Genomic DNA, 16,443 nt, shown 5'->3' with positions numbered 1-16,443 from the left:
GGAGGCAGGGGAGGGCTTGCAGGTGTCCTGGTTGATCCCAAGGGGCTCTGGGAGTGGGTCTGAATTTTCCCAGCCATTTAAATTCTTAAGATTTATAGAAATAGAGCAATTTTGTTTAGTGTCATCCAATTAAGATGGACTCTAATTCCATTATTTTTAAGTAACGAAGACTGAAGGAAATTGGCACACAATATGGTTGCATTGTTACCAGATCTATCTGTTGATACTGGAGTTTTCAGTATATCAGAAGATAATTGGAGGAGTTTGTTATATGACAGATTAAGACAAAAGTCTCTACAAATCTCTCTTCCTTTCCTTTCCTTCTATTTCTTCTTCTTTCCCTCTTTCCTCTCCTATTTCCTTTCCTTCTTTTCTTTCCTTTTCTTCCTTTCTTTTTCTTTGATTTACTTCTTTCTTCTCCTCCCCTTTCCTTTCTCCAACCCTCATACCTTTAAGGGGAAGGGGAAGGAGGGGAGTGGCCTCCCAGACTTCAATAGAAAGAAAGCACCGTGACCTGGCAATAGGCAAGAATTTCTGTCTGCATAATTTACAACCTGTTGCCTGTTGGTAACGGTTGGGAGCATAGGGCTCTGGTGCAGGCAGCCATGCAGTAGTTGCCATATTCTTCCTCCCCTTCTTCTTCCTTTCTCCTCCTCTTCTTCCCCCCCCCCCCTTCTATTTTTGGTGAATCTCTGAGAGGGAGATGCAGGCACACCAGACACTTAACTACTGTTTGGAGGTATGAGGGTTGGAGATTTACGAGAAATAGTTACAACATTTGGGTGTCACGCTGTGTATTGCCAGCCCTAGAGACATTCAGAGACATTCAGTAATTAGATAGTTAACACTGTGTATGTTAGTTAGCTCCACCCATGTAAAAATCCTGCCTGTCATACATGCATCATTTCCTTTCTTCTCCAGAAGAATCCATCTTCCTTCTTTTGTCTTCAAAGATGTAGCATGCATAGAAATTGCCTCTGAAAGGCATTAGGTATATTTTCTTATTTTTCTTAATAAAAGTAACTTCGTTTGAAAGCTGTTTCTCTACTTTAATCCATCGACTCTCAGATTTGATTAAGTGTAGTCCACACGGGCTATAATTTATCTACTAAATCTGTCAGGAGAGGGGATGCGAAAACTAGCTGAGGAAAGGGAGGCAGCCTGTTTGCAGGCACCCAGGGACAAAGGAGGCACAGGGGAAGAAGTTTCATGTCAAAGCTTTTTAAATCGGCCACCACCACCAATGTTCCCTCTAAGGTGCGTGGCCCCAAAACAACCCCCCGCACACCCTTTTCCAAGGCCGTGCAAGGAGCCGGGCGTTGGAATTGGGGGTGGGGAGTGACGAAAGTGTGGAGGCCGGCGAAGGTTATTTTGAATGTTGGCCGCGGCTGCCTTCGCCACTCCTGGCTTCTCGCCGCTGCCCCCCGCCCCCCCTTCTATCCGGCTTTCTCCTCCTCCACCTCCCGCCTTGGGGCATGACTCCTCCTGCAGTGGTGGCTGCAGCGGCGGCTGTGGCTTCTCATCCTCCTCATCCGGCCGCTAGCAAAGGAACTGCGAGTGGGCTTTCTCCGAACGCTTTGGGAACGCCCACCCCGCCCCTCTCGCAGTCCCTTTGCTGAGAGTGCTTTCGTCCCGGGCTGTCAGCGAAGGGGCTGCAGGAGAGGTGGGGCAGGCGTTCCCAAAGCGCTCAGAGCAGAGGTCGGCGAAGGTTATTTTGAATGTCGGGCGCACATGCGTGTGCACTCCCCATTCCTCTGCCAGGAACATTCAAAATAAGAAAAACCTTTGACGGCCTCTGCAGAGAAGAAAGGAAGAAAGAGAAAGAGAGAACGAGAGAGAGAGAGAAATGATAGAAAAAAGGGGAGAAAAAAAGAGAAATGAGAAAATGATTGAAGCAGAGAATGATAGGAAAGAGAAACAGAGAGAGAAGTGACTCTTGATATGGTAAAAAGCACCCAAATAATAACAGAGAAAAAAAACCCGCCCTCACCTATTTTTTGGAAATGGTTTAAGAGTTCACACATACATACACACACACACACAGAAAGAGAGAGAGAGAGGATGGGGGACGAGGCAGGGATGGAAAAAGAGAGTAGAAGTGAGAATGGGAGAAAAAGGGAGGAAGAGGGAGAAATGAGAAACAAATGAGACAGAAAAGGGGGAGGGACAGGAGGGGTACCCAGAAATGAGAACAGTGGTAGAAATTTGAGGAGGGGTGATTGATTATTAAATATGGATTGACTATGGAATATTGGTTAAAGATATATTTAGGTGTTGTTTAATATTAGGATGTATTAATTTAAAAAATTGGATTAGAATTTTAGAACTACAGTGTTCCCTCGATTTTCGCGGGGGATGCGTTTCAAGACTGACCGCGAAAGTCGAATTTCCACGAAGTAGAGATGCGGAAGTAAATACACTATTTTTGGCTATGAGCAGTATCACAAGCCTTCCCTTAACACTTTAAACCCCTAAACTGCAATTTCTCATTCCCTTAGCAACCATTTAGATTATTACTCACCATGTTTATTTATTAAAGTTTATTAAAAAAAATATTTATTAAAGGTGGACGAAAGTTTGGCGATGACGTATGACATCATCGGGCGGGAAAAACCGTGGTATAGGGAAAAAACCCGCAAAGTATTTTTTAATTAATATTTTTGAAAAACCGTGGTATAGCTGTTTCGCAAAGTTCGAATCCGCGAAAATCGAGGGACCACTGTATATAGAATTACATAGGTGAATGGAAGATACATATGATAAATAAGGGGTTTATGATATGTACTGTATGATTTTATGAGTTTGCATTATGAATTTATAATATACTTGGAAATGTAGAAGATTGATGAAAGTTAATAATAGTAAATGCTAAGTGCCTGAAAATTAATTGAGCTTCGAAATATTGAATGAAATTATAGAAAAGTATAATTTATGGAAATATATTAATTGATGCATTGGTGGCCTCCTTTCCTTTCCCTTCCTTCTCTTTCCTTTTCTTTCTTCTTCTTTCCCCTCCTCCCCTTCTTTCCTTTCCTCCTTTACTTTTATTTATTCCTTTCTTATCTCTGTCTCCCTTCTTTTTTTCCTTTCTCTACTATTCTTCTCAGCAAAGAGAGAAGAAAGTGCCTGGCACCCCCGCTGGCTCTTTGGCTCCAGGGCCAGGCAGCACATGCAGATAGGGCAGTGAGGGACTGAAGCGGTGGAGATGGGAGACAACGAGAATTTCTCCACCCACTCTCCACACCAGCTCACTTACAATTAAGCCGGTGACGAGAGGGAAGAAACAGCAAGGATTTGCTTTGCAAACCTGCTACAGTGCATTCTGGTCACTGAGCATGCACGTCAGGAAGTTCCATGGCCGCCTCCTAACATTCCCAGTGACATAGCTCCACTCTCCACCTATGACACATGTGCCATAGGTTTGACATCACGGTTCTAGAATGATAAAAACTGTTCCTAACTAATAACTGCACTAGAGGGGAGGGAGGGGGAAGGGGAGATAAACTTTGAAAGATCTCAGTCCTTCTAATCACAAAGAAAAGAAAATTCAATTTGAAAAATATTAGGAAGGAGAAAGTGAAGGGAAAAGATATTTATTCCAATCAAAGTTTTTTTCAGAGTTGCTTCAGAGAGACAGGAGTCATATAGAAATCTAAAACTTTCTGAAAACAAAATTAAACCAAGTGAATTGCAACACAAGACATCACTTATCAGTCCTGCCATTGCAATCTGCTTTATCTCTAACCAAGAATTATTTGAAGCGAAATGTAGCTTCAAAAATTGAATTTGAGTATTTCAGACTTACCAAGATAATAATTCACAAAATCAGCAGTCAATGCTGGTTGTTTATGCTTTCGTCTTCCATCCACACTGGAACTGGTATCTGAAGTATCAACAGGAAAGATGTCTGTACTAATGCCCATTAATTCAGCTTTGCGCATGAGCTTACGTATTGCTGAAGCACTGCTAGTGAGTGGCCGTGGCAGTTTTTCTCTTGGAACCCATGCTTGTGGTCTTGTGGTGCGTGCTAATTCTGCTTTAGCACGGTACTGCTGAAGTCTGGCATTAATTCGAGCCTATGTCACAAAATCAAACATTGAAGCATATAAAATCAAGTGAAAAAAAAGAAACTTCATCTAATTTTAAAAATTATACATTTATGACAAATTGCACTTAATTACATGCTATATGAATTATAATGGACTCTACTCTGTATAGAGTGATCCTGCATTATTCAAGAGCATGTTATCCCATGGGGCAATCCAGAAACTTAAAAAGTCTGATTATGGAATCTATTTTCTTCATAATTTGCTTTTCTTCTAAAGCAATTTTGAATTTTCCAATTCATAGCACGCAAGAAAGCTCTGCTGGTCAATTTGATCCATAAAGGAAATTCCCCAGAAGAACATGAAAGTATTGATTTTCCTCTATATGTTTTACTCAGCAACTACCTTTCAGGGAAATATTGCTTTTGATTATGAAAATAAAATACAATCATTAGAATCAGTTGCCATGGACAAATCTTCTAATCTCTACGTTATTTTTATTGCATCCAAATTGACAGCATAATTAAATCTTGTGGCCATGCATTGATTAGGGTAATCAAGCTAATCATTACATATAGTCTTTGACTTAAGACCATAATTTTTATCAATTTGTTGTTAAGTAGTTTATTATTAAGCAAGATATCACATCATTGTAACTTGCGACCTTTCCTGCTGTCTACCCCACTGACTTTGTGAGAAGACAAATGGGAAGGTCACAAATATTGATCATATGACATTGAAATGCTTCAACTAAGTACATAAGATAAGTCAATTGCCAAAGACCTTAATTTTGATCATGTGACCATAGAGAAACTATGGCAGGCAAAAATGCAAATCATAAGGTACATTTTTCAATGTTGTAACTTCAAGGCGACTTAACAAATCATAAGTCAAGAATTGCCTGTATAATGACGAGATGTGTCCCTCACCAATCATAACCAAGTTAGATATTATCAGCATGTATGCAAAATTAGAGCACATATGACAATGTAAATCAGTTATTTATCTAAATTGTAATTCTTATTTTTATCAATTTCTGCAAAAGGGAAAGTCATTTATTGGGATTTCTTTGCTATTTCATCTTTTAAACATAATCTTAAATGCTATGATTTCATTAATTTGACCATATCATGGTCTCCATTATCTCAACTTCAATAGAATAAAAATGTTGATTCATGGACAATGAAATAACTGAGCAACAAGATGTAAATTTAAGTCAACAAAAATATTACACTATATGCAAACAGGTAAACAAAGTATTTGAGAATTGGTGCTTGCTACATTTAATGTTGCTGTACCATTCTTATTCAGAAGCTTGTATCAAATACAAACAAATTATAATAATACCTGAGCTTCAGGTGAAAGTTGTTTTTCTTGCAAAGACATTTTACAGTAGGATTGTAATGCCAAATAATTCTTACGCTTCCATTTTCTATCCATTCTGTCAGCATGTTGTTTACAATAAGCAAAGAAAGGATCTGCAATATCCTACAAACAAATAATATTTTCTATCAATTTTATTTCCTCTTCATATTATGGTTTAAAGTGACTCTGAATGGCTTACAATAAGAGAAAATATATTATATCCAAACAATATACAAATATCAAAACAATTATAAATATGACAACACATTAAAAATTCTAACATTATAAATTATAATATTAAAACAGACTAATAAACCTGAGTTTGGAGGGGACAGCTTTTCCATCGGGACACCAAGCCAGTTGGCCTACCCAGATTTAAGACTTTTTCCTGAAGGCTAAAAGAGAGGGACAGATCTTACTTTCTGTGGCAAAATTTTCGAAAGGAGGGGAGTCATGGCAGAAATGCCTGGATTTCTGTCTAGGCATTCTGCACATATTTCTGTCACGAAATTCTGGAATTCCTTGGCTGAGAGCATCCACAGTAAGTTCTTTCTGCTGGCACAATTAGGTCAGGCTGATTCCCTTGTGGAAAAATTAGTATTCTGCATATACCCTGAACTCATTCTATAAGAGCTTTAAAGGTAATCAACATCTTGAACTGCATCTGGGAATAGATCGCAGACTGTTACCTGTGCTATTCTAGAGGCATCCAAAACTATCCACATTGCTGCATTCTGTACCAATGTTAGCTTCTGAACACTCTTCAAGGGTAGCTCGGTATGGAGAAAGTGGGAAATTAGATTGAGTGCAGGGCATCACAATCCAGAAAATAACATTATGGGACTGCCTTCTGCTGTATAAATTCCAGCGGCCGATCAGGTCCCACAGAGTTGGCCTTCTCCAGGTCCCGTCGACCAAACAATGTCGTCTGGTGGGGCCTGGGGGAAGAGTCTTCTTTGTGGAGGCCCCGGCCCTCTGGAATTAGCTCCCTCCAGAGATTCGAACTGCCCCCACCATCCTCGCCTTATACAAGAGCTTTAAGAGCTATCTATGTCGCCAGGCATGGGGCAACTACAGTGGAACCCCGACATAAGAGCTGCTCTACTTAAGAGCAACTCGAGATAAGAGCTGGGAGGGGAGAGATATTTTTGTTCTACTTACAAGCCCAAATTCGAGATACAAGCGCCAAGGAGCTGTCTCCTGAAGCCAAACGCTAACTTCCGCGTTCGGCTTCAGGAGACAGCTGCGAAGCGGCGCACGTGTTTTAAAAAGTTGCAGCCGGCCTGGGGGGCTCGGGGGGGTGCTTGCAGCTTTCTTTCTTGCTCTTTTTCTTTCTCTCTTTTACCTTCCCTTCCTCTATTTCTTCTTTTCTTTCTCCTTCCCACCTTCTTCCCTCCCTCCCTCCCTTCACTCATTCCTCTCTTACTCTCCCCTTTCATAAGTTTCCTTGCTTCCTTCCTCTGTTCCTGTCCCTTCCCCCTTTCTTTCTTTCTTTCTTTCTTTCTTTCTTTCTTTCTTGCTCTTTTTCTTTCTCTCTTTTACCTTCCCTTCCTCTATTTCTTCTTTTCTTTCTCCTTCCCACCTTCTTCCCTCCCTCCCTCCCTTCACTCATTCCTCTCTTACTCTCCCCTTTCATAAGTTTCTTTGCTTCCTTCCTCTGTTCCTGTCCCTTCCCTCTTTCCTTCCTTCCTTCCCACCCTCCGTCCATTCATTCACCCATTCCTCTCTTGATCGCTTAAAGCCGGTCCCTGGTGCAAAAAGGGTTGGGGACCTCTGTCCTACAGGATTGGGTGGCAGAGAAGTTGAACATATGTAAATTTAAAAGTTTAAGAAAGTTTACAAGTTAAGTGAAAGAAACTTCATTATTCATTTATATGTACATGTACATTTCTTCATTAAAAACATGTCTTTCTGCATAATTTAGACTAACTTTGTGAGTTTTTTGAGGGCTGGAACCAATTAAAATTATTTACATTAATTCCTATGGGGAAAAGTCGTTCGAGATAAGAGCTGCTCGACTTAAGAGCCCAGGTCCGGAACGAATTAAACTCGTATCTCGAGGTACCACTGTAGTACATTCCCCCCCCATTTCTGACCATTAAAAGTTATGTGTGTGTATGATTGCGATATATTGATTGTTTTTTAAGGTGATGGGTTTTTAGTTGTAGCTTTAATTATTAGATTTGTATTTGTTTGTTTGTTTGTTTGATTGATTGATTTTTATGCCGCCCTTCTCCATAGACTCATGTTAGCAATAGCACTTTTTAACAGAGCTAGCATATTGCCCCCACAATCCGGGTCCTCATTTTACCCACCTCGGAAAGATGGAAGGCTGAGTCAACCTTGAGCCATGATGAGATTTGAACTGCTGACCTACAGATCTACAGTCAGCTTCAGTGGCCTGCAGTACAGCACTCTACCTGCTGTGCCACCCTGGCTCACTTATATTGTTTATATTGTTGTTGTGAGCTGCCCCGGGTCTCCGGAGATGAGCGGTATACAAGTCTAATAAATAATAATAATAATAATAATAATAATAATAATAATAATAATAATAATAATAAAGTTAGTGTTGGGCGAATCCATTGGAGTTCGGGCCCGGCGGGTTCAGACGAATTTGACGGCGGAGTTCAGGTAGGTTCACCAAACCCAAACCATAACACCTCTGGCCCGGCAGGAGGTGAAGCGCTGGAGGTGTGTGTGTCAGGCTCGATCAAACGGACGATGGCCAGGAGCCGCCGAAAATCCCTGCCCCTTGTTCTCTCTCATTTCCGGCCATCGTCCGCTTGATGGAGCCTGACACACACCTCCCACAGAACCTGCCTCCCGTTGGGCAAGAGGGTTCAGGAAGCAGGTTCTGCCGGCCGGCTATTCAGGATCCCGGCCAGCAGCTTCAAGCTGGCAGTGGGCGGGAAGAGGAGGTGGGGAGGGCTCTGAGTCAGATCGAGCTTTTGTCCAGATCGAGCTGGTGTCTGAAATCTGTGGGGAGATCCTGGATTTGGGATTAGTCCTCAAAGCCACCACCGCCAGCCCCAGATAACCTCAGCGGTGGTGGCTATCGTAAAAGAAGGCAAAAGCGAACCGATCACAGGGAATGAATAGGGCGCATCCAGCTCAATCCAGCTTGCAGAAGAAGGTGGAGATCGAGCTGGGGGCGCCTCATTTATTCCCCGTGATCGGTTCACTTTTGTCTTCTTTTACTGTAGCCACCACCACTGAGGTTAGCTGGGGCTGGCAGTGGCGACTTTGAGGGTTAATTCCAAATCCAGGAGCTCCCTGCTGATTTCAGACACTTATACTTTTTGACCTTCCCATAAGCAGCATAACTGCCCAGCGCAGTTGGAGGGCGAGAGATTTAACCCAGCTGGTGAAGATCGAGCTGGACAAAAATGTAAGTGTCTGAAATCTGTGGGGAGCTCCTGGATTTGGGATTAGAACTCAAAGCCTCCACCGCCAGCCCCAGATAACCTCAGCGGTGGTGGCTACGGTAAAAGAAGACAAAAGTGAACCGATCTCGGGGAATGAATGGGGCGCCTCTAGCTTGATCCAGCTCGTAGAAGAAGGTGGAGATCGAGCTGGGGGCGCCCAATTCATTCCCTGTGATTGGTTCGCTTTTGACTTCTTTTACCGTGGATTTGGGATTAGCCCTCAAAGCCACCACCGCTGAGGTTATCTGTGGCTGGTGGTGGCAGCTTTGAGGGCTAATCCCAAATCCAGGAGCTCCCCACAGATTTCAGATACTTACACTTTTGTCCAGCTCGATCTTCACTGTCTTCTGCGAGCTGATCTTCTGGATTCATTTGCTGAAGCTCGTGTTGCCCACAGCTTGGTTCCATCTTTCGCCCTCCTCCCGTAAGCAGCATAGCTGCCCAGCACCGGGTCCTGCAGTCCTGAGGCTGTCGCAGCAGCAGCTGACTAAATCGCTCTTAAAATATTCTGAATCAGAGCCCTCCCCGCCTCACCCTCCCACCCACCGCTCACTTGAAGCTACTGGCCGGGATCCTGAATAGCCAGCCAGCAGAACCTGCCTCCCCACTCCTCTGGCCCAGCATGAGGTGAAGCACTGGGGGGGAGGTCAGACTCCGGGTCTGGAGTCGCCCCTCCTGCCCCCCTAGCGGAATTGGCGGCTTGAGCCTCAGAGCCCTCCCCGCATCTCCCTCCCGCCCACCACAGTGTTCGAGCAAACGCCGAACCTGAACACAGACTTTTTAAAATGTCTGGGTTTGGGTTCGGTATGCCAAACACCGCAAAGTTCTGCACGGACCCAAACTATGCAAGTTCAGTTTGCCTAACACTAATCATAGTACAAACAACTCATGTTCCAGGATGTAGAATGTGTGCACTGGGCTGTTTATGCATAGTTTTTATGTGGTGCCTGATTGCATGTGGCTTTTAATTATTAATCAGGCTGTTGATAGCTAGCTATTAAATCATTGATTGTTTTTTCCTTCTGCTGCCATGCCGTCAGCTCCTAAGTGTTGTGGTTGTCTCGCAGTCAGGTCCTCAGAGCCTGATGAACTGGGGCCATCTGGAAACAGTTGGCCTGTGTGGCTATCGGAGGAGTTGGACAGTGAGGAGGAAGTGGAGGGAGAAACTAGGTGTGAGGAATCTGCAGAGGCTATAGAACCTCCAACTGGGCATTTGCAGGCCCCAACTGGGGATTTGCCAGAGTCTGAGGAGGAGGAAGAGGAGATAAGGAATCCGATCCTGAATGTACGGGTAAGAAGGATGTGGGGAAATCAAGAGCAGTTACGGAGCTCAGAAAGAGGAAATGAGCACAGCTGTGCATAGTCTGCACTCCCAGAAGTATATAAGGGGGAGGAGTTGGAAGGTGCTCTTTTTTCAAAAAGCCAATGTTCGTGCCTCTGAAGGAGAAGAGCATGTGAAGAGTTGTTTTTGCCTGACAAATCTTGCTGCAGTATTGGACATTTATAGGGTTAATATTCTTGTAAGTAGTCTTTGGCTCGAGTTGAAATTGTTTGAGAATTTCTCTTATCAATTTGGCCTCATGCCTGGATTAGCAGTTTAAAGACATTGTTTAAAGACAGTTTAAAGACAATCTTTGTTTGTGCAGTTCAACAAATGCCATTGTAAATAGACTCTTGTTCATTTCAAAACATTTGTGTCTGAGTTTTAATTTGGGTCTAATTACTGGCCGGCTGCCGTGCAAGACAGAACATTAAGTACCTGGTAAATTAGGACTCCTGTTGACCGACAAGGGGCTTCAATCTGGCCACCAGGCTTCAATCCTTTTTTTTGTCTTTTGGTTATTTTAGTTCCTGCTCGACCAATCATCTTACTGGCTGTGAAACTAAATCCACAGCACAGCTCAGAATATCCCAACATTCTGGAGAGTGAGAAGTTCCCTGAGAATGGACTACAGGATGAATCAGAAGGCTTGGAAAAATAAACCTCTGATCCCGGTGATTGATTAAGATTGGATCCTGCAACATTATTCTAAACGCATATATTTCCCTTCATTCACAACTCATGTTCATTTTTTTAATGAAGGCAAATCAAATTGAAAATTTTTTCAACTTTTGAAAAATTATAAGCTTAAAGAATTATGGAGTTTATGTACCCATAAACAAGCATAGTTGATTTCTGTCAGTACACAGATAACACAATTGTTAATAAGTATTTTGCAACCAAAAGCAGTTTTTTAGTTTTAAATAGATATAACAACAACCAAGAGATTATAATCTGACAAAAAATCAGAGAAAAAAATGATAGATGGCATAAGGAAGCTGAACACTTCGTTATTTGATTAGAGAAGCATTCAACCGTAATAGAGCTGAAAGTCATAATCAACCTATTTACAGTTGTTTTTAGTATAAAACAATTGCAGGAGAAATTCTTTCTATCAAAGACAATCATCTCTCTAAAGAAAACAGAAGGAAAAGAGGAAGGCAGACAAATGCCTGTATCATGATGTAAGACTAAAACCCAATTAACTTTAGTAAAGTATATTTTTTCATCAAAACTATTTGCACTTAAATCTAAGGAGGGCTTCAGCATATTAAAACATGTATGTATGATATTTGAATATGTTCATCTGGATTTTTAATGGTAACAAATTCCACTTCAGACTTAATTATTAGAATACTCAAACTTACTTACCTCCTCTGCTGCCGCTTCTGATAATAGGCCTTCTTTCTGAGCACAAGTCACATGGAAATAAGCTCTACACATTCCAGCATCACAGCTAATGCAAACACCAGTTCTTGCAAAACGAGGATCTTCACAGAAGCTACATTCCTGGCACAGATTAGTGAGAGAAAGCAATGGAATAAATGCTAGAAAGAGACACCAAAATGAAAATAATATATTCTTAAAGAATAGAATCTACTCTTTCTAATGGTGCTAAATTGAAGAGGATTGAAGCTATCCCACAGGATCAAACAGGGCATCAAAGATAGCCAAAATTTGGCAAAAACCCGTTAAGTACCAACTTTGAACTCTTATATTTTTTCAACAACTTGAAGGAAAGTGCTGCAAATTGGAAGTCCTCATTGCAGCTGTGTACTTAGTACACCTACCCAAAACAAACCTGAAAGGCCAAGTAGTTTTGTAACTACAGCAGTCTGAAGATTGCTGTAAATTCATTTTTCAGGGGTTTTTTGCAAAGTTTGAGCATGACCCATAGAAAAAGTAAGAGGCCTAGGTGCAGGGGTTTTTGCCAGTTTATAAAGCCTTACAAGGTGTGCAGGTTCTCCAAATATCTCCAACCAAATAAAGTTTGCAAAATGCTGAATCGGCAAAAATGACATTTTGGGCCAACTTCTAGAAGCTGTAGCTTCTAGAAGTTGGCCCAAAATGTCATTTTTGCCGACTCAGCATTTTGCAAACTTTATTTGAGGTCTCCTAGAACTCCCAATTTTTAATCTTTTGAACTAAAATTTTGCACAGCATAGTTTTATATCATAAAGAAACTATGTGCCAAATTTCATCAAAATCTGAGATGGTAAGGTGGGGATGATCTTTAGAATTGGTCCATTTCACACGGAATGACTCATTATTCTATAAAGCACCAGAGGCCAAGACAAAAAACAATGGTTGGAAACTAACCAAAGAGAGTGAATTGAGGAAAACTTTCTACCCTCATTGTTTGCCTTCAGAAATCATGGGCATGTAATCACTGGAAGTCTTTAAGAAGAGACAAGACAGCTACTTATCTAAAATAGTAGGTTCTCCTACTTGAGGAGGATGGATTAAAAGACCTCCAAAGTCCCACTGCTCTGCTCTATTCTATATAATAATATATGAGATCATAATAACAATGAATAATGATTAAATTGTTTCTTTTGTCCATAAATAAATATGGTTTATATTCCTCATCCTCATCCTCAATTATATTGATCTACAATATATTTTGAAAACTGAATAGAAACAAACAAAATAAGTACCGTATATACTCGAGTATAAGCCGAGTTTTTTAGCCCCAAAAATGGGCTGAAAAACACAGCCTCGGCTTATACTCGGGTCATTGACAAAGTCACCACACGAGGGCGCCATTGCTTGAGCCAGAGCGAGGAGGCACCAGCTTTTGTCCCCTCTTGCACGCCGTAGTTCCTCTCCCTAGCTCAAGCAAAGAAGGCAGCCATTTGCAATGGTGAGTCGGATTAAAAAGGCCCCCTGCTGTCAGATTCTCCTCCCCCTCCTTTGAAAGGATTTAAACTGTTTAAAAAATGGTATTTTGTGGTAGTTGCTGTCCTTGCTTGGATAGGATCTAATAATGTGTTATGAGGCAGAGCTAGACAGGAATTCTTTTTCTATCTGTCTATCTTTCTATCTATCTATTTTTCTATCTATCTATTTTTCTTTCTATCTATCTATCTATCTATCTATCTGTATCTATTTCTTTCTTTCTATCTATCTATCTATCTATCTATCTATCTATATCTATCTATCTATCTATCTATCTATCATCTATCTGTATCTATTTCTATCTATCTATTTTTCTATCTAACTATTTTTCTATCTATCTATCTATCTATCTATCTATCTATTTTTCTATCTGTCTGTCTATCTTTCTATCTATATCTATCTATCTATCATCTATCTGTATCTATTTCTATCTATCTATTTTTCTATCTAACTATTTTTCTTTCTATCTATCTATCTATCTATCTATCTGTATCTATTTCTATCTATCTATCTATCTATCTATTTTTCTATCTGTCTGTCTGTCTATCTATCTTTCTATCTATATCTATCTATCTATCTATCTATCTATCTATCTATCTATCTATTTCTATCTATCTATCTATCTATCTATCTATCTATCTATCTATCTATCTATCTATCTATTTGGTTTTCTATGCTGATAACCTCACAGCAGCTAATGCTGAAGCTCTTCTTTGGATACACTTATTTATTTGTTTGTTTGTTTGTTTGTTTGTTTGTTTGTTTGTTTATTTAATTGGATTTGTATGCAATCCCTCTCCAAGGACTCAGGGTGGCTCACAGCATATATAAAAACAGAACAATAATGTAAATCCAATTAATGATGAGAAGGAATCCAGTTTTGAAGGATTTTAACTCTTAGGTTTTAGCTTCCTGATCGAGCTACTTTTTTTACTTTTTAATTTATTGTTAATATTGTTAATTTGTTTACCCTCTTTTAAATTTACAGAGCTAGTTTACTGGTTTTCTTTAAAATAAATATTCTAAAACATGTCTCAATTAATGTAATTTTATTGTTTTCCATTTTTATAAGTTACCAGTAGCCACTGCATTTTCTAACCTCGGCTTATACTCGGGTCAATACGTTTTCCCAGTTTTTGTGGCAAAAATTGGTGCCTCGGCTTATACTCGGGTCGGCTTATACTCGAGTATATACGGTATATAATAGCAGTCTACATGTTAGTAAAATATATCTCCTTTGATGTTACCTTTGCCCCATATTTGGAATAGTTCATTTCTGTAAGTGTTACTGGTCGCAATTTATCAATATCTCCAAAAGCCACTCCGGGAACATATAGTGCACAAACAATATGGACCCATCTATAACAAGAAATGATACTGCACATATTACATTTGTTTTCAACTAAAAAATAGTTAAAGGAATGAGACAATTGTACTATATATTGAAATATCAGTTTCTTTACCTCTTAACAATAAAAGACAGAAAATAAATATTGCATTGATTATTGTATCTTCTATAAATCTGGAGTATTAGCACAAGAATATGTTTTAAATTACAGTTAATGAAGTTGAAGCATTTTAGATACTTCTTTAATTTCTTAGGTTAAAATAAAAAGTTATATTTTACACATGCCTTTGAAAATATCCTATATTGCAAGCTTCTATATAGATAATTGGAATATGTGTAGATAAAAATTCACTGAATTTCTATTTATTAAATAAAATATTTCTCTCATCCTACAAAACCAGAATTTAGCATAAAAGAAATATAGAATTACATTAATAATCTAATAAGCAAAATAAACCATAATTTAGTATAATCGGTGTAAATAATGGTTTCATTTCAATGGCATTGCTGTTGAATCTCTAAAAGAAAATATTTCATCAATGAATCATTCTGGCTAAGAAGGCCCTATATTCCATTTCTTTAATATGCACGGATTACATTGCTGAGATGCAAAGGATAATAATAATAATAATAATAATAATAATAATAATAATAATAATAATAATAATACATCACGCAGTCCTAGGTGCTTGGGAAGTGTCCAACTGATGATGAAATATGAAATCCAGCATAGTGATCTCGTTTGCTGTGTTGTATTGACATAATAATAATAATAATAATAATAATAATAATAATTATTATTATTATTATTATTATTATTATTATTTATTTATTAAATTTGTATGCCGTTCCTCTCCTCTTGAAAGGCTGTAACCTTCACTTCCTGATACCCTCCTTAAGAGACTGGCCGGCCATCCCACACATGCCTTTCCTGAGCTTTGGCCCTCGTTTGAAGTCTCCCCACGCATGCATACGCTCCTGGCTCAGCCACGGCCAGTCAGAGCGGAGGAGAGTGCAGGAACGAAGCAACCCTGTACCTGCCTTCGTGCCACATTTGCTTGTAAGGCAGCCTTTGGGCTGGAGTCCCAAAAAGAAATAAGAGGGATGAGGGGCTGAGCAACTTGTTACGGGGAAGAGAGCCACGGCAGAGAGCCCAAAGAGCTGTATGTGGCTCCAGAGCCATGATTCCGACCGTGCTAGGGCAAGTATATATTAGAAAAGGCTGTCCCTCAAATACTGAAATCTTCTTTAACATCTCCCTAAGTTGCAACTTCCAAATTGCTTTTGAGAACAGCCCTATGAAGATTTTATTGTGATAATCTGTACTGGCAATTGTCAAAATACAATAGTTCTGACTGGGTTCTTTCTGCTTAGAAGCCACTACTAAATAGGAGACCTTATGACTTCAGATAAACATTAAAAGCAAAAGGACACAATTAAGTTACTGAAATTTATATCACAATCTTCTAACCTTTTTGCTGTATCATATTTGATTGGGCTCTTCAAGCTTGAAAATAAATATTTTTGATGCAATCTTAAAAATAAATTCACTGGAGCTTGGCTGTTTGGCAAGTTAGAATTTATTCTTTTCTCAACTATGTACACTACATGATCAGCAGAAATGTAGGCTTGTTCTAATGTCTGTAGAATCCCAGAGGCTTCATCTGCATTGTTTTGCTTTTTCTTGTATACATATGCCCAAGGACTGCAACCTATCAAGAAGATTATCCTTTGTGTCTAATAAGTGTGATTTGTTAGCAGCATCTAAAAAATAGATACATATTGTAAAATCACGAAGCAATTATATTATTATTATTATTATTATTATTATTATTATTATTATTATTATTATTATTATTATTATTTGGATTTGTATGCCGCCCCTCTCCGAAGACTCCGAAGACTCTATGTATATTTTTATGTATATTTTAAATGACTTTTTAAATTCTGTGTCAAGCAGAATTGAAAATAATTTTAACCTGTGCAAAATTTCTTATATCGGTAACTATTTTTGCCATGTGGCAACTTGCCATTTTA

The 16,443-nt window shown here is 39.6% G+C and overlaps 1 protein-coding gene across 9 annotated transcripts in view; it reads right to left on the bottom strand.

Annotated features, from left to right (window-relative positions):
- PHF14 (PHD finger protein 14) overlaps positions 1–16,443 on the bottom strand; it is a 170,509-nt gene that overhangs the window by 116,912 nt on the left and 37,154 nt on the right. For all 9 annotated transcript variants that reach the window (XR_011556934.1, XR_011556935.1, XR_011556936.1 and 6 more), the window contains exons 6-9: positions 14,306–14,417; positions 11,532–11,669; positions 5,394–5,534; positions 3,806–4,076 (exon numbers count right to left, since the gene is read on the bottom strand). Coding sequence is in view for 6 of the 9 variants with exons in the window: in XM_070729344.1 (XP_070585445.1) it covers positions 3,806–4,076; positions 5,394–5,534; positions 11,532–11,669; positions 14,306–14,417 (662 nt within the window). In the remaining 3 variants the exon portion in view is untranslated. The remainder of the gene's footprint in view (positions 1–3,805; positions 4,077–5,393; positions 5,535–11,531; positions 11,670–14,305; positions 14,418–16,443) is intronic.

This window comes from Erythrolamprus reginae, chromosome Z (assembly GCF_031021105.1).
Source record: "Erythrolamprus reginae isolate rEryReg1 chromosome Z, rEryReg1.hap1, whole genome shotgun sequence".
NCBI lineage: Eukaryota > Metazoa > Chordata > Lepidosauria > Squamata > Dipsadidae > Erythrolamprus > Erythrolamprus reginae.
This window is presented reverse-complemented; position numbering and strand designations above follow the sequence as displayed.